Raw genomic sequence first — 27811 nt, 5'->3', positions numbered from 1 at the left:
GTACGCTAGAATGAACACAACATACTATTCTGGCAATCTATATTTTTTGGGATTTTTCTTTTGTTGAAAAGTAAAAACAAAGAAGTAAAATACAAGTTAGGTGTAATTTACTGAAGAGAGTGAATGGTGTGCTACGTATGATACATAATTCAATCATTAAGTAAATTAATTGTTATGTGCACATTTTCAAAGATGTCATAAAAATATGTCAGTACCTTTAGATAAACTGCTTTTTAAAACTATAGCAAAACGTTTCAAAAAGTGCTTCACACTTTTTGTGTGAAGGTATCTACACTTCACAGACAACCAAAAGTATTTGCATTGTTTCTGCAAAGATGTAGGGAGGAATAACTGAAGACAGGTGGAATAAATCTTGGTCATATCACCAGTATCTCAAGCATTATCTTGAAATATGTGGTGCACAGGAAAATTTGTATCTCTGCAGAAATTTTTCATTGAAATAAAGAGAGATTACAGGGGGAGTAGAGGTATTCGCTCACTGTAAGTCCTGTTGAAAACTAAGAAATGCCATGGATGACTTAACACAAATGAAAGAAGGGGAGATCCTAAGTAAGAGCTGCAGCTGGTTGTAAGAATTACAAGCTTTATGATATAAGAGATTATATATAATAATGGTAAAATCTTAAGTTAATTCCTTGGGAAGTCCTCAGCATAATGGAAAGTGTTTGGGGTTTTAAAAATAATTTATAAGTAATAATTACATATATCTATTAGGGAATTTTGCTTGAAATTTTTAAATTAAAATTATCAATCTAAACCCCCTCACTTTATCAAGATATAAAAAGATGAAATTGAATAAGGTTGACTATATTAATGAATTACTTGAAATTATAGGAAAAATAAGTGGGTTTGAATGAATCTGGATTATCAAAATTTCTCAATTACCAAACCTCCTTTATACAACTTTCCAATTTCCACATACAGACTAGTAAACACCTAAGTCATATCTGCAGTGAATTTTATAACTGCAAAACAGTGTCCAAATATATTTTAGTAATTTTACATTTAAATTTTCATAGATTATTTATGATAGTTCTATAAAATATGTATATATTAAATGACAGCTTATCTGTGTGTTTTGCTTTGCTCCTGCAGGGCGAAGTTGAGCCAGAAGCTCCACGTGAGGTTTGTTCAGCAGCTTCCACTTCAGTGGTGGCTTGAGCTTAGCTGGCTTGAAAGGCAGCTAAGGACCTGCATGTGCTGATCTATGGAAGGTCACCTTACAAATATTTACTTCTATGGATAAATACAGTAATATTTCTGATCACTCACACGTGTTTTGACTGATTTTGAGTTTAATCTGGTTTAGGTGTTTTAACAATAAAACAAATGGAAAAACTGAAAATAATCTGAAGTAACTAGTTATTTGGTTGCAATGGTAGCTGATGCATACCAAAGTTGGTTTTTTTACTGGGGAAAAAAACCCCAAACAAATCATATAAATTAAACGCTTGGAATGCCTGAAGCACATTTTATCTTCCTTAAGTGTATTTTTAAACAAAAACAAAGCCCTCAATATTGAGTGTTTAGCTGGAAGAGGTGATATTCAGAAATCAGCATCTAAGAGAACGTGTAGTCAAGTCCTTTTATTCATTTAAAAGATGAGCACTTGTCCAAAGTATGAGATTCTGCTCACTTTTCTGTCTGAGATTTGGGTTAACAGAAGAAAGCCTGTGTTACAAAATATTCCCGAGCAGGCTTCGCTAACAAAAATGACAAAATGAACAGAACTGCTGATGTAGCTGAAATATAAATACTTTTACAGTAATGGGATGGTTTCAATAAAAGATGACGTGGCTTTACAGTTGAAGCAAAACCCTTGATATTAGGAATCATTCTGTTTCTTTGTTCTTTACAAAGCAGAATTCAACACTGTCCTAATTCCTGTATGTAAGATTCAGATAACATTTATCTCTCAGAAATATCAATGCAAACATCAGATGGTGTTTGACTTCTGAATTTTTTGCAATTAAAATTTTGTGAATGTGGTTTAATTTAAATAATTATTACTAATTATGTAAATTTAATTATCAAAATTATATAATTATGTAATATTTAATATAAATTTTCTCCTCAAATAATGATTAATATTTTAACAATCAAATCAGGTCGTTTAACCAAATACTAAAGAGATTTCTATTTAAATATTCCTGAGTCCAGTGTATTTTCAGAAATTTCAAAAGTGGTCAATACAGTGTTGCAACAGAATGTATTTTCTTTTACAAGATTTCAGCTAAATGACTTGGGACTTTTTAATAGTAAAACAAGTTACTATAGTTAGCACTGTGTGAGTGTCTCATAATTGTTTATGATGTGAAAAGAACTCATGCCTGCCTTCTCTCGTCTCCATTTCTAGCACAGTGACCTATATAAATCTGTGCAACCTAATTTTGGGTGTGCAGTTTGATGACATCTTCAAGGGCTTCTTCTGTGCTACATGATTGTACATTCTAATTTAAACTGGCAGTATGTAATTTTACTAATTATTTTTGTAATGTCTTTCATATTTTCTTCTGTTTAACTCTCTGAACTTTGCTAATTGTTTTATCAAGAAATTCAAACTGATCCTGTTCTCACCACTAATATTTTGGGAATACACTGATGAATCTGAGAGTAAACCTTCTTTGATTCTTTTCTCTCTGCAATATTTGCAACACTGTAAAGAGCAGCACTTGCCAAAGGTATCAGCTGAGAATGAATCTGCAAAGAACTGGAGTGATCAATTAGAGTGACCAATTAGAAAAATAGAAATAGTCACAGTCTTAAACCACAGTCTGTGCTGTTTAAAGATTTTGAGCTTACCTATGCATACTAGATCCATAAAACCATACATTCCATAGCAGATTTGAAAAAGGATGTCCTTTCTTTGCCATACTGCATAAGGGCTGAAGGCTGACCATAGAAGCCAAGTCACACTTGCTACTAAGAACAGAGATCCTAGGATTACAGCAACCATCTGCACTTTCTCAACCAGTGTTATAGTAATGCTTTGCCACTAAAAGAGAAACAAAGTTGTATAAGATAAAAATGTTATTGTCCATGGTTGCACATTCAACTCCACCTTTTCTCCTGAAATCAGAAATTATTTTAATATTTACACATATCTTCATAGGTATTTACTAATATCCTTGATACTGACATTTTATATATCTTTTTTCCTATTTCACTGTTAAAGTGAAGCTAGTAGTTGCTTCCCCATGTCCTCCAGTGTCACTATCAATATGATCTAGCTGTGAACTTAGAGAGTTAACTTAACTAGAGTTAATTGTTTTACTTCTGTTTTGAACATGTAGGCCAAAAAAATGGAATCTTAGGAATGGAACTCAGTCTTTCATCTTTGGAGGGCAATGAACAGAATAAAAAAGGAAGAAGACTTTTTCAAATATGTGTTATGTTAGTGTGACAGATTTCCTTTCCATCCCTCCCTCCTGAAGTGTGAAGCCATTTTCCACTCTCAGGCTTCTCATCAAAGAAGTTCCAGACATACCAAGGGAGTTGTCTTTCTCTGCATAAACCAGTGTTAACCGCACAAAAAGACTCCTGCAACCTAGTGTGGAAGCAACATGAAAACTCAGGAGGAGCCCTGAATACAGATAGCACAAACAATTCTTTTCAGTGCACCCCAGTTATGTCCATCTCTTCAGGGAAGGCTGTGTCTTCCATTTGTGAGGTGACTCTGGTTTTATGGTGTGACAAGATTTAAATATAAGAGAGTGTGTGTACTGACTTCTGTCAGGAGAAATACAATTCTGTTACAAGAGCCACAAAAACAAAACACAGCATAAGGAACTAAGTATTCTAGGTTACTTTTAACATATATGGATTTTCATGGACATAATTATCCAAATCACTTTGGTAGACTCCCCACACCAGCCCCATCACTTCTTCCAGAGCTCATGTCAAGACTTTGTAGACAGCCACCCTTCCTGTTCCTAATTTTGGATGTACCTGACTCCTTCTATTGTTGCAATAGGGAACAAGTGGAGAAAGCTATTGCAATAAGGGTTTTCTTGCTTCTTTTCCCATCTGGCACTAATTTCTCCTTTTTCCTACTACTTTACTAAAGTGTTCTTTTTTTTGCAGCTGTTGGGTACCCAGTACCATGTGATCATAGGATAAAATAATAATTCAGGTTGCAAGCGGCTGTGGGAGCCCTCTAGTTCAACTTCTTGCTCAAAACATGATCAGGGATGAGATCAGACTGAGTTGCTCAGGAGTTTATTCTGTAACGCCTTGAAAACTTCCAAGTATGGAGGCTATTCAGGCTCTCTGTGCAACCTGCTCTTTTTCTTGACTGTACTCAGGTTGAAGAAAGTTTTTCTTCAAAAACATTTTTTCTTATATTCATTCTGATCCTCTTTTGTCCCACTTACACTTTTCTTCACCACTGTGAAGAGCCTAGGTGAGCAATAGGTCCTCTGTCCCTGACTTCTCCTTCAGCTTTTCCCATTAACTCTTCTACCGTAGCCTAATATGCACAACTGGTGCTGCATTCCTTCTCCCTTCCAACCTTCTGAATATAACTGGGAAAAGATAGATGTATAACAATTCATAAATTATCTATCTTGAAATACTATACTTTTATGATAAACTGATTAAATGCATACTATCTTTTTCATGGAATTTGAGAGTTTGGAATGGGACTATTCATACTAAATACTACCTTTTTATGGTAAGACAGCAATGGATACTCATTTCCTTTATCAAATCTTTTTATAAAGGTCAAGGAAGGTCATTAACAAGGGATGCATGACAGAATGATGTGAGCTTTTCATAACTCAGTATATAGGACTGGAAGTTCAGGACAGAAGTTCATTCAACACCCTTTAGACTCCATAGGGTAATGTAAAACAAAATTATTTTTCATTTCTCAGATGAAGCTGCCTAAGTGTGACTTGGCAGAAAACTGTCAAAAATGCTGTTGGTTATGTATGTCTATCTTCTTTCTTTATCAGTGTGAGACAGACCTGTATTAAATTTCTTTGGAATGCCTGAAATCAAAGTCCATTTACATGAAGTAAAGCTTTAACTGTCACAAAATATTACATTGTCAAATTCACAGAAGAAGCTCACAATAAATTGAAAAGACTTATATAAATAAAATTAACAGCAGATCTGTCACAGTGCAATTTCAGCAATGCAGAAGTTCCTAAACTCTCTTCTGTTTATTTTGATTTTTTTTTATTTTATTTTTATTTTTTAAAACTTAGATTGCTCATAGTTAGTCTGAAAAGAGAGTAATGAACAAAAGGAAAAGCAATCCAAAAATTTGGGATAAATAATGTAGCATGCGGTCTAGATACAAAGCTTATCCCCCTCTTCTGGTGTTGCCTGAATCTCAGTGTCTCTTCCTCGGTGTCAACCACTCCTACCACCCATTTCATGAGGGCTTTTTGTTGGGTTTTCTCAATTCTTTATTTCTTGAAAAGTTCTAAGAAACAGAGATATGATCCTCAACTCTTCCTAGACTCTTCTAAAGAATGTATTCTTGTTATTTTGCTCTTCTCCTGATCTGTCATGAATGCAATTGAATCTCTCAACCTCAATACAGTAATTCCAAAGATTCAGCACATTAGCATGCATCAAATTACTACAATTACTGAGAAAAAGCACAAGCATTCCAGAGGTGGTTGTTCCTAACTCTCCTGCCTTTAAAAATCAATGAACAGTTCCAAAAAAGCCCCCCAAACCAACAAACCAAAACCCCCATCAAAATTAATAAAAAACTCCAAGAACCCCAAAATGGGGTTGAATATTTTCTTCTATTACACAACTACTTTAACCTTTGTGGTATTCACTGTCTTTATTCTATGAAAGAAATTTTAGTCTCCACCTTCTTCAGTATGAGGGTGAGCAATAATCAAGAAATTCAAAAATTTTAGGATATTTTCCTAATACTGTAATCTGTAAATTAAGCTAATTGCTGATATTCCATAGTAGATGGCTGAGGAAGGACTGTGTGTGTAAGACAGGAAACATTTTTGTGACCTAGAAAACTTATGTGAAACTGCTAATGTGCCTCCTTGGGGTCAGCAGTCTGCCATAGGAATGCAGCACCCTGGGAGTGACGGGGTGGGGTGGATTGGTGTTCAGCTCTAACATGTGATGAGCTTGGGGACCTCATCTTCTGTCTGTGTTGGTCCTTAGTGCTAATGGCAGGAAGACTGTGGATGTTCCTGATGGCTAACTTACCCCAACTGAAATTTCCTCCTCCTTGCCCCTCTCCAATAAGTTTTGTTTTGTAGCAGTCTGAGATCGCTTCTTGGGAAATGAATGTCTTGAATTTTTTTCCCATATATTTTACTGAGTTTGGGTACAAATTTTTAAAAAGTGAGCAGATGTTACTGGGACAGGTATATTTGTCATGTAAGGAAGGTGGTGTTCTCTAGTTAGGATGTTATTCACATGTGAATAGGCTTGGAATGTTCAGTCCTTTCTTAAACATGGCCAGCATTAGCCATTAGACAATGAGTTGAACTGCACAGGACTGTATTGTTTGGTTGTTTTGCATTTCATAACGAGGCTTGTGAAGAGGAACTGGAGTTGTGGTCGCACCATTTGCTTGTGCCTGAAGTCTCACTCACAGCATGGCTAACACGTGTGAGAATACAACTGAAAGAAACCCAGGAAAAGAAGCTCTTTCTTAGAGTAAGATTCTTTTTATAGCATCAAAAGTCAGTTAAACTTTCTTTGATTTCTCAGATTCATTTTTCTTATTGTATTCACTGTTATAATTACTTCACCTTTTAATGTCAAATTAATGGCTTATGAAGACACAAAAATTATATAGTAAAAATAATTCAGTGATAGTTATGTTTGAGAAATTGCATTCAGAATATAACAGACTAAATTATTTAACATTGTAAATTGAATGGTCACATTATTATTAGTATGTCATGATTTAAATCCATTATTTCCACTAGTGTTTTTCTCATTTTCTTCATATAACTTGCCTCAAGAATTTTAATTGCTCATGACTGTAAATAATATTATGACTTCCTAATTTGTTTTTGCTATTTGCTGACTATACATTCCACAATCAGGACAGTTTTATTTGCTAAAGTATTTTGCCAAGTTAGGAAAGATCTAGACAGGATTTTAGTGTTATTTTCTGTAAAGTGCATGACCCTAAGAAATAAATACTATGAGAAAGATTGTCATTTTTGCTCAATAACTAGAAATAAAAATGTGAAATACTTTGTATCTAGATAACTATAATAACACTGTAGGTTTCAGATATAATAATTTTAAAATACCTCATTAAAATTTCCATAAAATAAAATCCTATTTCATATTCCTTCCCACCATATCTGTAGGGTTATGATGTACCATGCCATCTCAGTTGCCCATGAAAAAAATGCATTTTATATTAATAAATAATTTACGATTATGGCAAAAACATCCTTTGAAAATGGTGCTTTATACAAAATATAATTAATGCTTCCAATTTTAATGTAATACTGTCTTGCCCTTGAAAACTTTCTAGACTTTTACTTCTTCTGACACTTCATTATGTTTTGTTGTTTTAAACTTTTATTTACCACTCGTCTTCCCCTGATAAATCATTTGGGAGTATAGTACATTAATGGTACTCTAGAGTTCAAATTCTGACCCCAGAAACATTGCTCCTCTTTTCTTCTAAGGTTTCTGTCAAATAAAAATATAAATATAAGGAATAATTCCGTATTTTTGAGGTTGAGACTTTCAGAAGTTGAAGGAAACATATTGCTTTAATGTTCTAATTGTTAAAGAATAAAGTTAATGCAGTTATGTGCATGTCCTTGCTAACATAAAGATGGATCAAATATTCAAAGGTCTGTCATCTTTGAGATAAATCAATATTAACTTGGCTTTGTTATAATAATGCCTTGTAAAAGCCCATTGATTATGGTATAATAAATACATGGCAGAAAAATTATCCAAAAAGTACTGAGACTGTGCCTGTACTTAGAATACTTTGCATTAAAAACATCTGCAAAGAAACTATAGGTTTTCCTACAACCTCAATAAAGAATATATGAGATTTCCTTATGGCTACCCAAATGTGTATCAGCTTCAGCTATACCATAATCCACCAAAATTCCTTGAGCTAAAGAGAGTTGTTATGGGGTTGTCCCACTCTGTTCTCTCAGAAACACAGTTTATTATGGGCTCTGCTGACAAAAACCTCTCAGTCCTTTCACTATTCTGGAATTAATATTTTACATAACAATAACAATAATGCCTGGCTGTGGCCTATTGTAACATAACATGATTAACCTGAAGACATACCAAATATACAACCTCCAAAACCTTTTGTTAGATTGCTCTAATTGTTAGAACCAACTCTCACAAGAAAAAGTTCTTTCCTACTGTCATTCATTATCCATTACAGGATTTGTAATCTGTGGACATATGAATAAAACTCACAGAGAAGCAAAAGAACACACTGATTTAAGTCCAACAAACCATTTTTGAAATGGTTATTCCTTACTTTATCTTGTTGGTAGTCTATGTGGTTATACAGTTAGGATTTCTAAAATGTTTTGCAGTAAGCACACGCTGACTACATGATTCAGTATACAAAGGTAATTAACTTACTGACCAGGCTGGACAGAAAATGTGTAGTCTTGGGAACACACATACAAACATTGGAAATGTCATTTTTAGCTATAGGCTTCTATTTTTACAACTTTTTCTTAAAAGAATTAATGTCACAAAAATTGCAGCACACCATTAAATGACTGCCTACTTTGATACATTATTAACACACAGAGTGCCTGGAGTCATATTGCTCATTATCTTTTTATCTGGCAGAGAGCTCATCAATACCAATAGTTTGGGCTGCACATAATTTTGCTGTCAGCTTGGAACGCTGCACCAGTATTTTACTTGGGACATTCTGAAAACATTAACACTTACTGTGCAGATCCTGTCCATCTGTGCACCACTCAAGCAATTTAGTTGACAGTTCCTGGAAGTGTTGACTTACTGCATGTACACAAGTGACTGAACATCTACACCCACAATGGGTGCATCTTGAACTTCTGGGTGTCCAGAAGCCTGGACATCGTAGTCAATGTACAAAACCTCCACATTCTGTTACATTCACCTTTTAAAATCTTATTACTTACTAAGCAAACAGTTCAACCTTTTATCTTATGATTTTTAAAATCATGTTAGCATCAAAATCTCAGGCCACAAGCAGAGCTGTGATGTCAGCTGCATTAGTCTTACATTATTCTTTCTCTAAGAAATTATCAGTGTCTATTTTTTGCTGATGGCCAAGAAATGAAAGGAATTAAGCAAGACTGTGTGACCAGCTGTGGCAGCTGCCCAGGCAGAGGCCCAGTGGGAATTTGCTGACACCCTGGTGCCGGGCTGCAGAGTGTGTCCTGCTCTTGCAGCAGTAGGGGCCAGCGGCAGTGAGTGTCCCTTTGGGAGGTGTGCCCGGGCACGGGAGCTTCTCGGCTTACTGACAGAGCTCCAGGAGCAGGCAAGCAGGTTGAGGAATATTAGAGTAAAGAAAGAGTTCTGCTTCCCCTGGGACAGGCCCAAAAGGGCAGACAGAATGCATATAGAGGATTCTCTACCCTCTGTCCAACAGAATGCAGTGACCTAAATGACAGGGGACAAATGATGACAAGTTCCTACCGAGTGCAGCAGGCAAATCTCTGCAACTCTCTCCCTGCAGAATTCTGGGGGGTTTAATCATGGGTCAATTTACATGACGTTGAGTCTGGTGGTGACAGAGTGCACCTGTTGCAAAGCAGGAAAAGGATCTTTGCACAGGAGTTTTCAGGGCTCACTGAAAGAGCTTTAAACTAATCTTGAAGGGAAAAAGATAGATAAAGCCATGCTTGCTAGAGATCAGCCTGGGGGTAGCACAGCAGTGTTGGAGGGGCAGAGTGCTATGAAGGTCCTTTGGTCTGCCATCTCAATAGAGGCAGGACTGAAGATCTGTGTCAGCAACAGCACAAGTTATTGATACATTAAGAAAGCACAGAAATGCCTGAAAATGGTGATATAGGAATTAGGGCTTCTCCCCCAAAAAAGGCGGTGGGATCAATAGCCCCACTGAAGTGCATCCACACCAATGCAGGCAGCACGGGCAACAGACAGGAGGAGCTGGAAGCCATTGGGCAGCAGGAAAACTGTGGCATCATGGAAACATGGTGGGATGATTTGCACAAATGGGATGCTGCAATAGATGGCTGCAAAATCTTCAGAAGAGATAGGCAAGGAAAGAAAGTTGGCAAGGTATCCCTGAATGTTAGGAGTGTTATGACTGTCCAGAACCTAATGATGGTACCGATAGAGTTGAGTGGTTATGCGTAAAGATTCAGGGGGAAGGGTGACAAGGCAGAACATCCTGGTGGGAGTTTGTTACAGGCCATCCAAGGAGGATGAAGGTACAGATGAAGTATTCTGTGGGGAGCTGGGAGAAGTCTCATGTTTGGTAGACCTTGTTCTCATGAGGGACTTCAGCAAACAAGAACAGATATCTTCTGATATACAACAAAGCAAAGAGGAAACAGTCTAGGAGGGTTCCTGGAGGAAATGAGAACCATGTACAGTTAAGTAAATTATTCTCAAGTTAACTTTTAACTCCTATGAGACTCAACTAAGTAAGTTTAGTTTAGTGGCTTAGGTCATCGGTATTTTCCACATTCCATGGAAGTGTATATTTGGGGAAAACTAAATTATCATTCTATGTGAATAAATAGTATTCCTACTGTAAAGTAGGAACTGTTCAATTACTGTTGCAGCTGTACTGGAAGTACTGAATTTCATTGCAAGCTACTGTACTTTTGATAGCATTATCTGAAAATTAAATATTAATGACTGGAGGAAATTAAAGCCTGCCATGGTTGTCGCAGTCTCTGCAACCTAAAGATGACATGCAAAATTAAGCTGAAAGCTTAGCTCAGACATAGGATGTCCTGTTACGGTCAGGTCCACATTCCTGGAAGAACACTGAGAGAAAAAACATTCATTATAACTACACCGAGGAAGTAAACCTCAGCAAGATCATAAATGAGTGATATGAAGGAAGTATTAACAATTTTCATGCCGTGTAGTCACGTTAGGAGGGTTAACCACCTTTTGCCTATACAGTTCTGTGTTTTGTTTTTTGAATACAAACAGACAGTACCAGAAAGGGTTCTGGAGTTGCTTTTTCCTTTTCTCCTAGGAAAAGAACTGTCTGTAAATTCTAGCTAAAACTGTTGACAACTTTTAAATTTAAAGAAAATGCTGAGCATGAGGCTAAGATTGTGCAGTTCATGATGATATTGATGCACCCACCAAATGTATGTAAAAAAATTGCTCGGCATGGAGGGTCAGAGCAAGCATTTTCCACAAAAATACCCTGGACACTAGTCACTATATAGAGGGATCATCTGTGCTTGGTCATTTCTGTGGACGCCTTCTTGTCTATCATGTTGAAAGTACTGAAGTATTAATTCTGGCTCCTTCACTGAAACTCACATTTCATTTCCTAGCTTGACTTTCCAAAAGTGCTGGCTACACTTCCTCTGTCTTTTTTACTCTATGAATAATTAAATAATTTTTACAACCCATGCAAAAGGAAACATAGGGAGTTTATCTGAGAATATTCCACACCTTAATGGTTGGTCCATTCCCTTATGAGAACTTTGCCTCAAAGCCATTGTTTCCCTGAGTTAAAGCAAGGTCTTGAACTTTCACCTCTAAGGATACTATTTTAATAACTGAGATTTCTGCGTTATTCAGGATATTCAATAGTAGAATTTCTTCCAAGTAATTTATTGGAACACTTCCAGTTCCCATACAATACACAGATGTTCACTGAACCAAAGGGAAAGCAAATGAAACTGATTATTCTATTCACAGCATCTCCATAGGGAAATGATTTTAGTATGGTACAAAGAAAGTGTTAGGAACTATTTCTGACACTGGCATATTTCATTGGGCTCTGGATGCAGAAAAAGAGGCCATGGAAAAGCTTTAATGGAAAAGAACCATAGAAATTATGTGAAAGTGAAAGAAATTCCATGTAATTGGAATTTTAGCATTCAAAGTTTCCAGTTCACTGAAAGAAGACTGGAATAGGACTCTCAGAATGTAGATGCACAAACACATTGGACTGGATAAGCCCAGTTTAGTTGTAAAGCATAATTTTGTTTAAAGTACATAATAATTACTGCTTCCCACTATCTGCTTCTAGACACTGTATGAATGCAAAGACATGCCATGAAGTAACATCACCGTGTATTGTCACTGGATTTCCCACATCCTGCAGCAACATTAGTCAAAGTAGTTGAACAATAGAGCTGGAACAAAGCAACTCCTCACCTTTAGTTAGGAAGATGCACTTTCCCTGTTCAGTTTCCTTTCTGTGGCTATATGGCAACGATGTGTTTCAGCAGTGAAGTACAATCTCATCAGAAATCAACTGAGTACAAATATTGGCCTCTGCTCATTTTGAACAAAAACTAATTCACAGACTGCAATCAGAATTTTCATACGAAAATCTGGAAGACTCTAATGGGAGATCCAATCCTGATTTCATTTGTTTCTTTGTAAGATGTGAAACAAAGAGTAGTCCAGGTTTTAAGGGCAACAAAAAGACTCAAGAAACATATTCTGGGTTCGGGTTGTTGCCTGTCTAATCCTGAAGTAAGATAATGCGTATCTTGGACGAAGGTTAGAGGCAGGATGGTAAGAATACCCAAGCTATTATATGCTGGCATGAAATCATGAAGAAGACAATCCTGAGTTCTGGGTTGGATGAAATCTGGCAGAGTCTGCTTTATGAGTCAACTTGAATGTAATTTCTTAGATTAACAAATCAATTAGACTGATTTTGTAGTCATTTAAATTAGCAATAAATCTTCACTTAAAGAGAAGTTAGTCGTAATTATAAAATTTTAGACTGTAAAATGAATATGGTAAATAACACACTGCTTGAAAATTTGGCCTAGTGGAAGAATTAAGTAATTTATTAATTGTTTTATATATCACACATTATGTATAATAACTAGAAGGCTTTAAAAATATGCATAATACATTTATAAGAATTAGTATAATGCGTTCATGTTAAAATCATTATTAATAAATATTTTTTATTAAGTATTTGTTTAAATATATATTAAAGAGCAAAATTTTAACAGTCAACTGCAAAAGTTTTTTCAGGTACTGCTAAATAATCACAACTACACTCTAATAGGTGCTGTTGTTTGAATCAGTACTAAACTTTTTCTAATACTTTGGGTAGCCACAGTTTTGATCACTCACTTAAAAGATTCCATTTTTATAAGAACACATAAGCTGTAGTACTTAATTACAGAGAGTGGCAATTTAGATACTACATATCATCTAATATTATAGCTCTGTAAAAAAAAATAGCTGCCTCTAGAGTATACACTATACCAGGAACTCTCTATTTCCCTCTAACCATATCATGAATATGTCTGAAATCTCTTGGCATAATTAAATTAAATTGCACAATATGCTTTTGAAAATCTCCAGCTGTCTGACTTGTTGCACTGTGCATCAGCAATCACAGTGCTGCAAGAAGCAATGGCTGCAATAGCAAAAACTGTAATATCCATTCATATCACTGTGTTTGAAAATTCCCAAGCTATAAATTGTTCTTGGCTTCATGGTGCCTATATGACTTACACATAACCTACATACAATCTCCTGCAGTACAAACACAGACATAAAATACTAAAAAGAAAAAAAAAAAAAGAAAAAAAAATAAATATACATACATGCTGTTCATATGGAAGACCACTGCAATTGTAATTCTGGAATTGTAATTGTTTTAGTTTATGACTATAAACACAGTTACATTTTGTTGTTTCTAGACAATAGTCCCCTCTTTACATTCAGTAATTACATATGATGGAGTTATTGGTCTTCTTTTCAGAACAGAACCTCATAAGATTGTTCTACCTTACAGGCAGCACTGTTTCTGGATTCCCTACCCATATGAACAGTAACACTCGAGCTCTGATTAAAATAGTTTAGGACACTTTTAAAACAACACCTTAATGGTCCTGTAGGATATAAGCCCTGAAACAATGTGCTATCCACTTGAAAAAAAATAAAGAAATTAGGAAGAAATTCTTTATTCAGAGGGTGGTGAGGCACTGCAACAGATTGAAGGGCAGGTTAGATGGGATCCTAAGCAACCTCATCATCCGAGTGGCATCCCTGCCCATGACAGGGGGCGTTGAAACTACAGGGTCTTTAAGGTCCCTTCCAACCCAAACCATTCTTTTTCACCTCTCTGAAATGGGAAAGTAGATCTTCAAAAGGCCCTGGTTCTGCCACTGTAGTCAGACAAAAATTTCTTGATATCCAGAGTTTGTGGGCAAATCACTCTTACATGGATGATGTCTAACAAAAAAGCAGAAAAGGTTTCTCCATCTCAGACGGATTTCTCACTTACTCATTAGATTAGACTCTGGGAAAATCAAGCCTGTGAGCTGAGAAAGTGCAGAGCATCTAAGAGTGGTGACTGTAGACAGAGCTAATGGAATGTCTCAGGGCTGTGACACAGGTATTGTAAGATCTCATGGCCCAAAGCGCTCACAGAGGTAAGTGGCTCAGACATGTGGTAAAGAGAGGACCTAATAATCTTCTTCAGGTAGGTTTGCCCAGTCAGGCCTGGATGACTTTGTAACTTATCCAGCATCTACTCTAAATTATGGAATAAAAAATTTGACTTTAGATCACTATCATAAACTAAACCAAAAAAAAGAAATCATTAAAATGGCTAGTATTCTGACATCAGACAGTTTTTTGCTATGCTGTACTGAAGAGAACAGTTACTGTTGTGTTGGCCTTAATTCACAGAGGATTCTAAGGGAGAAGAGAGATTGAAGAAATGCATCATTTTTCCAGTCAGGGAACTTGGACTGAAGGAGAAAGGTTGGTATTATTTTGTGACTGCGAAAACAAGCTTAAGCAACTTTCTAATAAAACAGCTTTTAAAATGCTTTTTGTGAACGCCATTTTCATGGTCCACCAAAATGGAGCAGCCTGGACTCTCAACTAACAAGATAACCAAGTCCAGTGGTGGAATCCTCCAGCAGGAAGTTAAGTAGCTGCAACTTTGGATTCATATCCTTCAGAGATGCTGATGGCCACAGACAGTCTCAACAGCTGGATTGCTGTCTTCCAGCACATACAGAAGTTCTCTGAAAGTGCTTTTTCTTTAGTTATGAAAATAAACATGAGATGTGCAAATTAACTGTCCCTTTGGAAGCATGCAAATTTGGGCGTGAATTTGAGTTTGTAAATAAAAGTTACCTTTCTAAAGTATTTTTCTTTTCATAAAACATATTCTACAAAACTCTCTTCTCCTACAAGAGGGACAACAGGAAAGATAGGAAGGGAGCCTTTATCATGGAATGTAATGAAAGGATGAAATTTAGCAACTTTAAACTAAAAGAGAATAGGTTTAGATCAGATATTAGGAAAAAATTCCTTGCAGTGAGAGTGGTGAGACACTGGAACAGGTTACCCAGAGAAGTGGTGATGAAAACAGAGAGAGTGACACTGGGACAAAGACAAGGCTTCTTATCCTTCAGATATGCTAATGCAGGATTGTAGGATATAGCAGTGCAGAAAATCGAGATGATTTTTAAGTAAACAGGTTGGAAGCCTGTGTCTCTGAACCTAAACAAAGAAGGAAGAATTTTCAAGGTTATCTTGAGGACGTGATGCAGGAGATTTCTACAATAAAGACAAAGATTCACTTGTGTTACATGATGACCACCAAGACATCTGGGAGTACTTAAACTACTGAAACTGCTTTCTCTTCCAAAACAATCCAGACTAGAAGACTGAAGTCCTTAAATCTTGTAGGTTTAATTTCTGGGGCTAGGGTCACAGCAATTGTATCACTGACATCTACAAAAGCAGGAGGGAAAGGCCCAGGGGAAAGATAAGCTTTTAAAATTCCAACAGCTTTAAACTCTTCCCACTGAATCCATTATAGATTTTCCACAAATTTCTGAATACAGTCAAGTACATGGCATCAATTCTCAGTGGAGAAACTTTGAAGTAGGCACATTTCTGTAGAATAACCAGAAATTTCACACATTTTCTAGATTTTCAACAAAAGCTAAAGAAAGGAAAGGACAGGCTGAAGTAGAGAATTTTGAAATCCCAGAGATTATAGGATCATAGAATTTTAAAGTTGCAAAGATGCCCAAGATCATCAAGTCCAACCACTGACCCAGCACAATTCCATTCAGCACTAAACCATATTCCCAAGTGCCACATCCACATGCCTTTTGAACACTTCAAGACATGGTGATTTCACCACCTCCCTGGGCAGTCAATGCCTGACCACCCTTTCAAGGAGGCAATTTTTGCTAATGTCCAATCAAAACCTCCCCAGGCACAGCTTGAGGCCATTTCCTCTTGTCCTATTGCTTGTTCTTCACTTGGGAGTAGAGGCCAAACCCACCTCAGTACAACCTCCTTTCAGGTAGTTGCAGAGAGCCACGATGCACCCAGGAATGTATTTCTACAACGTGTATTTGAAGGTCCCTCTGCTTATACTGGGTAGTGGAGGATATGAAGATGTTTTCCCTAAGTTTGACAGACATCAGAAAAGCATCTGTTATTAATCAAATTTATTTGGTGCAAACACCCAGAAGGCAATGAGATGATATGCAGTACTCTGTAATTGGTGGGTGAGGAGGAAGTGGCCACCTTTATTAAGTCTCAGGAGGATTTAAAGTCAGCTTGTACATTCAAATACCATCAAAGTGTCCTTTTTTGGAAGGTGACATTGAAAGATTTGAGCTTGCAATGATTCTTGTGGTCACTAAAGACAGTGGCTATGTGGAGGAACAGTGCTGCAGGTGCAGGAAAAGGCTCAAAGTGTAAGTCTCCCATATCCTATTTGTGTTATTCTGATGTGACCCAGGGAGCTCACATGTTACACCCATCCCTTTAAGTAAAATTTGTCATATTTCTCTCCTCCTATGAAAAAGCCCTGAAACAGATGTGGACTTCAGTCGTTCAAGGAGGAACATAATGTGCTGGGAGTAACCACAAGCTCCAGTAGATTGTAAAATTGCAGATTGCTCAGATTAAGCAATGAGAGATACATAAAGTGTTCCATTAAGATGTGGACTCTCAGCCGGTCTGTTCTGCCCCATGGAACAAAGGGAGCCTCCTTAGCATAAAAGAAGAGAAGGCATACTGAAGTTTATTCTCATTTTCTTCCTGGCTGCCAGTTCTATGGAATTTGCTTTTTACAAAATCCTCGTAGTGCTTGGAATATATGCTTCCAGAGCTAGGAGAGTAGTTAAATACACATAAAGCCAGCTAGCATTTCATCTTGATGGCAAGGTTCATGACTATGTGAAACTGCTAAGGAATTATTTTATTATATCTGTTCTTTTCCCATAAAAATGAGAAAAATGAGCCTTAGCTTAGGAAATAGCCCCCATCCACTAATATGGTTTATGTGGGTAACAATATGGTATATTCCTGTACTGGGAATATGCTCATCACAGAACAGGCGAAGGTTAATGCTGCCCTGGAGGGAAGACACTGCCAGAAAAATATGCAAAAATGGGACACAGACACACAAACAGAGTAGGGGGTAAGGAAACAGCATGTGGCCAAGAATGAGAATACTCGTTATCCATGAGCTTCACTGAAATGTAAACAAAAGGAGAAGACTAAAAAAAAAAATAAAAGAAATAAAAGTAAATTAAAAGGAAAGTTGAAATAAATTAAAACATTAAAACAAGAAGCAAAGAACATGGCAAAAGAGTCATGCAGACAAAACGCACAATGAGGGTGCTCTGACTCAGACAAGTACTTCAAAGGAACTGAGGTCAAAGTGTTCCTTCACTGTTGCACTGTAGGCATGAAAGCAGGAAGGGGCTATTCTCTGATATCTCTGCACACTGCTGAAGCAGTAGGAAAGAATCTTCAGAGTGAATACCAAACATCCAATTTGAATCTACACATAAGACAAAAAATTTAAAAAATACAAGTGCAAAAGCTGTCTCCCCGATAGACCAAATTAAGAGAGAAGTAAGTTGGCATGACTGCCAGTCATCGGGATGAAGCACTGAAAACTTCAGTGAGAATGGACCAACATTCAAAATCAAGAAGTATTAAAAGTAAATTTCAAAATTAACTTAGTAAAACTTTCTTTGACAAATTTCAGTTGTGGATAAAACTACAGGGACACTTCAGAGTTAACACAGACTGGTAGAGAAGTCAGGATGTATTGACAGTATTTGGTGCCCAAAGCAGGCTACTTGCACTGCCAAATCAGCATAAGGTAAGGAATCACAGACACACGGTATGAAAGCAGTGCACCATCATGTATTAACTTTTTTTATATTAAAAAATAGAAGAAGCCTATTGAAACAATCACTTCTTGGTTTCACAATTTTTCCACAAATCCCTGTTGATAGGAATTAAAGACTTGAATAATCAGGATTTTTGACATACAACAAAAAGACAAAAATTTGTATTGCAAAAACTCAAAAATCTTTGATCACGAAACAAATTTCTAGAAGATCAAGCCATTGGGAAAACACCCAAGCACAGGAAATGACAACACCCCAGTAACACAAAGGTTCCTGAATGCAGGTCCGACACCGTATCTTAAGCCTTGCATTGTTATTGTTAGCATTTCAAATGGCAGCACCAATGTATATAGCAACCCCAATTTCTATTCATACCCTTTTCTACTTTTGCATTTTTTAAAATAATGAAATCTGCTGCAAATATGTAATTTATGCTTATATTTCCAGCAATAACTGTAATTTGATAGATTTCCTCTGAAAAACACCTGGCACTGCATCTCATGCAAATCATTCTGCCCCATGAAAATCTTAGGGTGAAGGAATCCACCTTTTTTTCCTTGAAGTGGTTAACTCACTATTTAATAAACCAAGGTAATGCCACTCTTTAAATCTATAATATATGTCTTACCACTAGATCAGGATGACACTTGTAATTAAAAAATAACTTCCAAGTACCATTCACAGTTTACATTGCACTGTTTTCTCACACTGTTCTAGCAGTCAAACTGCCTTGAGCACAGTCTACACATCTCACAAAATAAAAACAGAAAGAAATTGGTATTTTAAGAAGCTACAGAAAATAAAAGAGTAACATATGAGGGGCATACACCCACATACTTTTAATACTATTCTTTTTTTAAAGTATGCTCTCTTTTTTATTTATTTTGTATTCCACTTGATTACCTTAGGATATACTTAGAAGTCTGACAGAACTGCTAAACTGTTTGACTTTCTCTGTAATCTTCCATATTCCTTCCTGACGGCTTCAGCTCCCATTTGATGTCTGCTCTGACCTCTTTTCATAACTTACAAATATGATTCAGTATTTGTAGTCAATATCTAGTCTTTCATTATTATTTCTTCTCTATCCCTACCCAACTCTCACTGTCATGATAGAATCAGGTGCTTTGTTCACCTACTATTCTTCATTATTTCATGACTTTCAAATCACTGGTACTTATGGTATTCTTCTATCCCTCTTCTCTCTCACCTGTCATTAATTATCAATTAAATCCATATTTCTAAGCTTTCTAGAGCTTTGTTCCTCCTTTCCACTGTAATGTCCACTTTGCATTCCTTCAGCTCTCTATGCTAACAGCCAAATATTCAGCTCCTAGTGAGCTAGCAGTGTGCCAGTGGCCTGCTCACTTGCTCTTTGAAAAATGTTCTATCTCACCTGAATGGCCAACCAAATGTTTTTCTCAAGCTAAACTGACTTTCATCTCCACACCTCTTTGCTGCCTTTATTTGCCAGTTCTCTACTCCTTTTATTCCCATGTCTCCCTATGCATTAATTACAGGAAAACAAAGAAACCATAATATGGAATTCATTACCCCATCAGAATTTTCTCTTTGATGGCTTACATTTTTTGCATTTCCATTTTTTTAAGTTGGTAGCAATATTTTTACTGTCCTCTTCTGCACTCTGCACCACTGACACTTGCTTACCCAAATCTCTTTTTCAGTCTCTCTTGTACCTTTAGATCTTTAACAGAAAGTAGACAGAAGACAGAAAATACATTTTGCCTCTCCCACCACAGAAAAAACCCTCAACTGCTCTCTTTTGTTTCTAAACTCGTTAAGCATGCTACTTAGAACTGATCATAATCACCACCTTTACAGTGCAGTCACTGACATGACTGTGAGTGTATCAGACTAAAAGGTCTATCTAGTCTAGTAAATTCTGCCTAGAAGTGGCCAAAAGCAGATGCTTACCAAAAAAACAACAAGTGTGAGATGTACAGCTACTACTATATCTATACTGCTGACTGACATCTACTTTTCTTTCAGATTTCTCTCTCCTAAAAAACTAAAACTAAGCTATCAAAACTAAAGTATTAGTCTGCTTCTACCACATTTGTACAGATTTTACCATTCATTAAAATCTCTAGAGTTTTCATGTCCCAGCTTTCCTCAAGCAGTATAGATTTGTCTCTCCAATACATGAATTTGTTCTTGAAATGATCTTAAATTGACCAGGAATAATCTTAAACTTAAATATATATTTGGATCCTCCTGTTCTCATTATTTCTAAAACTTGCATGTGCTTTCTATGTAGCATATCTAAGACTATTCATATATAAAAAAATTAATTTCTCATCATCACTTTTGTCTTATGTCTTAATTACTGTAATACAGTTTTTAAGCTCATGACAGAAGTTTCTCAGCAAGTACAAAACTGCTTCAAGTACAATTCCTTTTATTCCACTACTTTGACCATGTTACTGGCCTTCTTTCTCCACTATTATGGACTCCCTTCTCCATCACATGAAATTAAAGACTTGATTTGACTTTTTAAGTCCTTCCAGGCATTTATTGACGAATTAATTACCTTCTAATGACTACTCAGGCATTGAATCTCATTTCCATTCAGTCCATGATACCTATCTCAGCCAAGTGTTTTGTTTTCCAACAGCACAGTGCCTTCACATTCAAAGGGGGCTTGCAAAGCTTCATTTTTTTCTTTTCAAAAGGCCTCTTAAAACACATCCCATTTGAGATGCCAAAAACTCAGTTACAGTTAGAAATGGCCAGTGTACCAGGGGGCTCGGTACCAGAGCTAGTGTACCATGGATTTCTCCCTTACCTCTTATTCAAACTTCTTTGTAAATGGTTCAATATTGGAACAATCGCTTTTGTTCAAGTCCACTGACATATGGAATAGCACAATGTATCCTTCTGGATCTTCAGTACAGAGAGAGACAGTAATAGATTGTTCTTGGTACATTGTGCAGTTTAGAATGCATAATTGGAGACTTCAGACTTTTCCCTTTCCCCTTCTTAGTTATGTCTAGAACTTAATGCTGTCATCCAGCTGAGCATAGTCATAAGCAAACACTTTTACTAAACATTTACTACACAATTTTTTCTGGACACTGCTCTTCACACTGAAGTATCTGAAGAACTTGACTTTTGCACTTATAAATGTAATATGCATTCACATACCTGCAGTCTGCTACACAGTTTTGCTCATGCTTACCTAGTTGATGCCAGTGAGTTTTCTCAAATGAGTGAGGATTACGCACATTAACAAAATTTGGAAAAGTGAAATCTTAACTTTTGAAAAGTACCACCTTAATTTTTTTCTATTTTAAGAAATCAGGCCTAACAAGTAAACATTTATTTTTTAAAATAATTGTTGTGATTTTTCTGATATCAGAAAAGGTGCTGAACTGCCACACAGTTGGGTTTTAAATTAGCACATCCACCTACAGTATCGCTTTGGGAATAGGTCCACTTCACCAAAGTACCAGAATATACTGTTTTAGTGAAGAGGATTTATTAAACAGCTAACATAACACTATTTCATGACAGACTACACTAACAGTCTAGAAAAGGCTACTATCTAAATATCTTTACTGCTCACTTATAGAAGTGACAGGTTTTAGCACCGAAGTATATATTGTCAACCTTTGCATGATTCTGTTCCACTTTTCAACATTATTTCTAATTCTTTCTAAATTTTCTAAATCATTATTTCTAAATCTTCTTATCTCTAAAGAGCACTGACACTCTTCTATACACATTCATACTTAACTGCAAGTGAACTAATCTCCTAACATTGTAAAAATTAGATAGAACCAATAAAAACAAAGCACTGTGTTTATATTTCTTTTAGGAATATATTTCCTTTAGGAAGGAAATCTGTAGATTATAACCTTAACAAACCAATAAAAAATATTCCTTTTTGCACTTTTTTCTTTTTGTTACTCTCAGATATAATTCTAAATAGGTTTAATTTCCAAGTCACACATTTGAAGTTTCTCTCTCCTTTTTAAGTCTCTTCAAAAACACCTTCCAAAAATCCCTGCCCAAAGCAGTATTTGTTCCAGATCCCCTCATTATGGTTTGAAGGGGAGGAAGGGAATTTTCTAGTTATTAACATAGCCCTGCCTATTACTGGATCAAATTCCACCCTGCCAATGGATCAAGTCTGGCAAGATGAACATGTGCTTTCACTAATGGACTAGAGCAAGCTTAAATACGTCTTTCTGATATGATCCTAAGAAGGAGACTGAAAAATTCCAAATCTCTGTTATACACCATATAAGCCCATGGGTTAATTTGTTGCTTTTGGTTTTGGGGGGTTTTTTTTATGTTTTAAGGTTTATTTCTATAATAAAATCTATGTGTTTTGAGGATTATGTTCTTAAGAGTGAATAAGGTAGTAGTTGCTGAAACTGGAATTGGAACAGTGACTCTGTAAGAATTTCTATTGGAATAGAAATATTCTGTTTCTTGAATGTACTGCCCCAAAAAAGGCACCCCTTGGACTTACTTTGGCTTCCATGGAGCAACAGAAATCACAGAACATGTTAGAAATTAAGTGGAATATTTACATCTATTCCAGTATTCTGAATGAAAACATAGAAAAATCTCTTCCTTTGTAAGTCCTTACACATTGTTACATTCCTTAAATATGTGAGGTGAAAGCAAACCTGAAGAGCTGGTGTAAATCTGTATAGACCTGAGTGGAAATAGATCAGGTTTGCATTGACCTGGTGTAAATCTGCATTTACCTGAAAAAAGCTGGTTTTGTAAATAGCACCAGTCTTCTCTCCTACGACACTGCCTACAAAGTTCTAATAATTAAAATACTGGTAGAGACAATCCTTGGAGGATGGACTGAGGCAGACTACTGCTTGTTCAGAGAGTAAACTGCTCTTGTCCAAATATTGTAAATAATGTAATGCAAAAGTCCTGCTTGTGGGAACTTTTAACTTTGGGAACTTTTTTACATTCATTACTTCAGCTGAAGATGTTTTAAATTCCTTCTGTATTGAAATGGTCTCACCCTTAGCTTCTTGCCAAAACTAACCAAAAAGTCACCATAAAACAAGCTTTTGTGTAGTGTAGAAAATGACTCAGAACCTTTCCCAAAGTTTAAGCCAAGACAGTTGTTAAAAACAGCCAATACTATTACAGTCAAGAATACGCGGGAGGAGTGAGGGCATTTTAAGACTGATTCCCCTTATAAAACTACACTGACAACTGCAATTTCAAACTTCCTTTTAGATTCTGTTACTACAAGAGGAATATTCTGTGTAGGAAACTGAGAAAGGTACTACTGTGTTCCCTCAAAGAGATGGGTGATCTTCTGGGTGTCAGGAATTGACCTCAGGACTGTATGTGTAACTTAATTATTTGAGTTGCAGCTCCATGAAATCTTTTTGTATGCTATTTTGTCAAGAAAGAAAGAACAGACTTAAATGACTTACCTAAAAAAATGAAAGACAGGGCTAAGAAAAAATCAAGTATTAAGCTATTGAATGAGAAACATGAATCTGGCTTCTTTCCTTCCTCCGTCCCCCCAAAAAAAGGAAGAAAAAAAAAAAGGTGACAACTCATGCAGTGAATTATGTTTAATTTCTGTCTCTTCAGTTTCTTTTTACTTCCCTTGTAAGCTTGGCCAAACTTTATTGCCAACTGTGTCCTCTACTGACTCCTCTTTGCTTCTCCTTTTCACAGAAACTGAATAGTAGTTCTTCAAGCTTGGGCTTGATTCTGCTGTCCACAGATTGGTATCTAATGACATTTCAGACGTCCTTTAATATCCACTTGGCCTCCATCTGCAGTTCCAGGGTCCCCCATAAGTTCTGTCATATCTGCTATTCTGTGTACATATTTAGGCTGCCTTGGAGCATCTCAAATAGTACTAGATGCCTCTTTGCAGGCAACAGTGTTGTGTTTTTGCTGCCTAACAACTATTTTCAGATACTCTAATTGCAAACTATTGCTATTGTAATCTTTGCTAGGAAAAGGATGAGATTGCTATGGATATGCAAGAAATAAAAATTTTTAAAAGGTTAAAAAGGGATCAAACCCCATGTCCAACCATGTCTGTGTATAAACAACATCTACCACCTTAATTTTCTGAGTGTTTTACAAATCCTTTACTTTTTTACATCATAAAGCTTCTCTCCAGGAAAGTTTACCAAAAACCTTCCTTGCAGGATTTATAAAGGTAAAAAATTGAAATCCACTGGCTCTGTATGTACTTGCCCCTAATCTGAACAGCTGTAAACAAATACTCCAGATATTCTGTATCCAAAGAATGCTTATCACGTTCACACAACTGTCATTACCATCCAACCATGTCTTTTCTATAAAACTCCAATCAAACACAGGCACAGAAAAATGACCCGAGTGCTCTGGCCTTTGAGAGCTCCATCATCTCTGAGCTCTTAGGATCAAAACTAAAAAAAGATACAATTATCTTACTAAATGTGTTCCTCAGATGTTATAAAATACAATTTCCAGGATGGAATTTAAAACCTCTAAAGAGTTCTGATATGCAAAGTGGTATTAAGGCTTCCCTTAAGAGATCTGCTGGAGCTTTGAGTTTCTCCCCCCTCCTCTCCCTGAACATGCTACCACTACAACACTCTAACTCCCAGCTCATGCTCTGAAACACGATGTTGCTGAAACAGAGCCCTGGAAAATGTAACTGCACATTTCAGCTTCTGAAACAGCTACTGGTGGACAGAACTTTAACAGTGCTCTACTGCTATGAACTGTGCCAAGACTGAGAAGTCACCTCCTTTTACATTTTTACAGTATGAATACACAAACAACATAATCTTTCCTTGCTGCTCCCCTCTGGACCCTAAGCTTGAAGAAAGAACAAAATCAACTTTTGAGTGAGTCTTAAAAAAACCAATAAAGACATTTAAAATTTAGAAAGTGAGTCTGGGAGTTCCAAGTTCTCTGTCACATCTCAGCATGATTTAACTACTTACAGAATTTACCAGCCTCTAAAGACCATTTCCACAGCAAGCCAAAAACTAGAAGAACATAACAGAACCAAATATGTAACTGGTCATAAAAACCAACTTCAAGTGGGTGTAAGTGCTAGCTGGTGAGGCATATAGGATCTTCTACTGTATTTTCCAGAAACACTGGAAGTAAAAGTAAAAATCATTTTGTTTTTTAAAAAATGAATGAAAATACATACTTTTTTTTTTTAAAGAACAAATTACCTGACAAGGCTTTTTCATTTTAATGGCTATAACATGGTATCTGTAACAGCAGAGTTCACAGGTCCATGACCCTCTTTCACTTATCCACTTTAAGAGGCAAAGCTGGTGCGTGTATCGTACCGAGCCATCGCAGCGACAGGGGTTTAACAATTCACCCTGGAAAGGCAACACAGACACATCAACTTTAAAGGAACCTTTCATGTACATCTACACTCAATACCAAAATATTTACAGGTCTGTAACAATGACCTGGTCTCAATTTCACTATGTGAAAAAGCATGTATTTTTGGCTAGGAAACACTCTAAAATGTCTTAAAAATACCTTAAAAATGTCTTAAAAATGCTTCTACTGAGAAAAGCCAGAAATCTGTCTACATATATTCACAAACTTACGTGAAACAACTGAAATATTACCATGCATTAAACAACAGTACCATTAGCCTTTTCAAATACATCAAAAGGTACCAGAAGTGGTTGGAGACATTTCTCCAACAGATATTTGCAGTCATCACTCAGAAAGAAAGGTGTGACGTCACAATTCCAAGAGAACCTTGCTCTTGGAGCAGGGCTCTGTGCTGTCCAGCTGTCAGGCAGGACCTTAAATAACGGAACTAAGCTCTTCCCCCAGGAGTTTCTGTATTATATAAATCAAATGCTCTCTTTTTCCAGACTCCAAGACAAGCTATAAAATGCCAGTTGCAGACCCGTTGCTGCCATCATGCCCCATAATGTCACGATGATACTTGGAGGTCTCAGCATTACCTGTAAGCTAACACTCTCATGTTAAAGTCTAACAGAAATCTGAGAAATTGGTGTCGTGTCGAGTCGCTCGGAGGTGATCGGGGGAGCGCGGGCGCCAGGGGACACCCGGCGTGCCAGGCACGGCAAAACCCCCGAATTCCGCCAAAGCTCCGCGCCGGCCCGGGCTCGCCCCGGGCGCTCGCCACCGCCAGCGGGCACAGCGGCAGCGGCACGGCCGGGGAGCGGGGCGGGGATCAGCACCAGGGACAGGGCTCGGCGGGCGGAGGCGCGGAGCTGTGCGGGGCTGTGCGAGGCCGTGCGGGGCTGTGTGGAGCTGTGGGGGGCTGTGCGGGGCTGTGAGGGGCTGTGCGGGGCTGTGCGGAGCTGTGCGGGGCTGTGTGGAGCCGTGCGGGGCTGTGCCGGGCTGTGCGGGGCTGTGCCGGGGTGTGCCGGGCTGTGGGGGTGTGAGGGGCTGTGGGAGGCTGTGCGGGGTGTGCGGGGCTGTGCCGGGCTGTGCGGGCGGTGTAGGGCTGTGCGGAGCCGTGCGAGGCTGTGCGGGGCTGTGCGGAGCTGTGCGGGGCTGTGCGGGCGGTGTAGGGCTGTGGGGGGCTGTGCGGAGCCGTGCGGGGCTGTGCGGGGCTGTGCGGGCTGTGCGGGGGGTGTAGGGCTGTGCGGGGCTGTGCAGGGTGTGCAGGGTGTGCGGGGCTGTGGAGGGCTGTGCGGGCGGTGTAGGGCTGTGCGGGCTGTGCGGGGCTGTGCGGGGCCGTGCGGAGCCGTGCGGGGCTGTGCCGGCGGTGTAGGGCTGTGCGGGCGGTGTAGGGCTGTGCGGGGCTGTGCGGGGCTGTGCCGGCGGTGTAGGGCTGCGCGGGGTGTGCCGCCCGCCCGCCCCCGGCGCCGCTCACCTGCTCGGGGCCCTGGAAGCAGATCTTGCAGATGGGGCCGGCCCCGCCGCCGTGCCCGCCGCTGCCGCTCTCGCTGCTGCTGCACACCGAGCGCCTCTCGGGCTTGTCGCCGCCGGCGGCCCCGCTCTCCGCGCCGCTCCCCGGGCCCTCGCCCTGCTCGGGGCTGTCCCCGCTCGCCTCCCCCGCCCCGGCCCCGGCCCCGGCCCCGGCCGGCAGCTCCAGCGGGGCGGCGGCGGCCGGCGGCGGCTCCGCGGCCGGGAGCACCACGCTCCCCGAGGCGCAGTCCATGCCCCGTGGCTCCCGTTCCCCGGGGCTGTGCCCGGGCGGGTTCCCGGGAAGGTGACCCGGCGGGGCCGCTCCCTCACGGCCGGCGCTGCGCGAGGAGCGGCGCGCGGGGCCGCGGGCGGGGCGGGGCGGGCGGCACGCGCCGGGGGACGGCGGGAGGGAGGAGAGTGGGAAGGGAGGGGAGGGAGAGAGGAAAGGAGGGAGAGAGGGAGGGAAGCAGGAGCGGGTCCGGCACCGGGCGCCGCCGCCCCCGCCCCGCCCCGGGGAACTCGCCGCCCTCGCCAGGCCCTGGGTCCCGCCCAGCCGGGCGAACCCCCGCCTCTCTCCGGGACGAAATTCCCCA

General features: G+C 38.7%; 1 protein-coding gene across 1 annotated transcript in view; it reads right to left on the bottom strand.

The window, feature by feature from the left end:
* The window catches only part of MARCHF11 (membrane associated ring-CH-type finger 11), a 32128-nt gene extending 4574 nt beyond the window's left edge, over positions 1–27554 (bottom strand). The window contains exons 1-3 of the mRNA XM_083870979.1: positions 27184–27554; positions 25541–25696; positions 2824–3016 (exon numbers count right to left, since the gene is read on the bottom strand). Coding sequence (XP_083727105.1) covers positions 2824–3016; positions 25541–25696; positions 27184–27471 — 637 coding nt within the window. The 5' untranslated portion in view covers positions 27472–27554. The remainder of the gene's footprint in view (positions 1–2823; positions 3017–25540; positions 25697–27183) is intronic.
* Between the last annotated feature and the right edge of the window lie 257 nt (positions 27555–27811).

The sequence above is a fragment of the Zosterops lateralis genome (genome assembly GCF_965231275.1).
Source record: "Zosterops lateralis genome assembly, chromosome: 1".
NCBI classification, from domain to species: domain Eukaryota; kingdom Metazoa; phylum Chordata; class Aves; order Passeriformes; family Zosteropidae; genus Zosterops; species Zosterops lateralis.
Note: the sequence above shows the minus strand (reverse complement) of the source record. Positions and strands in the feature narration are given on the sequence as shown.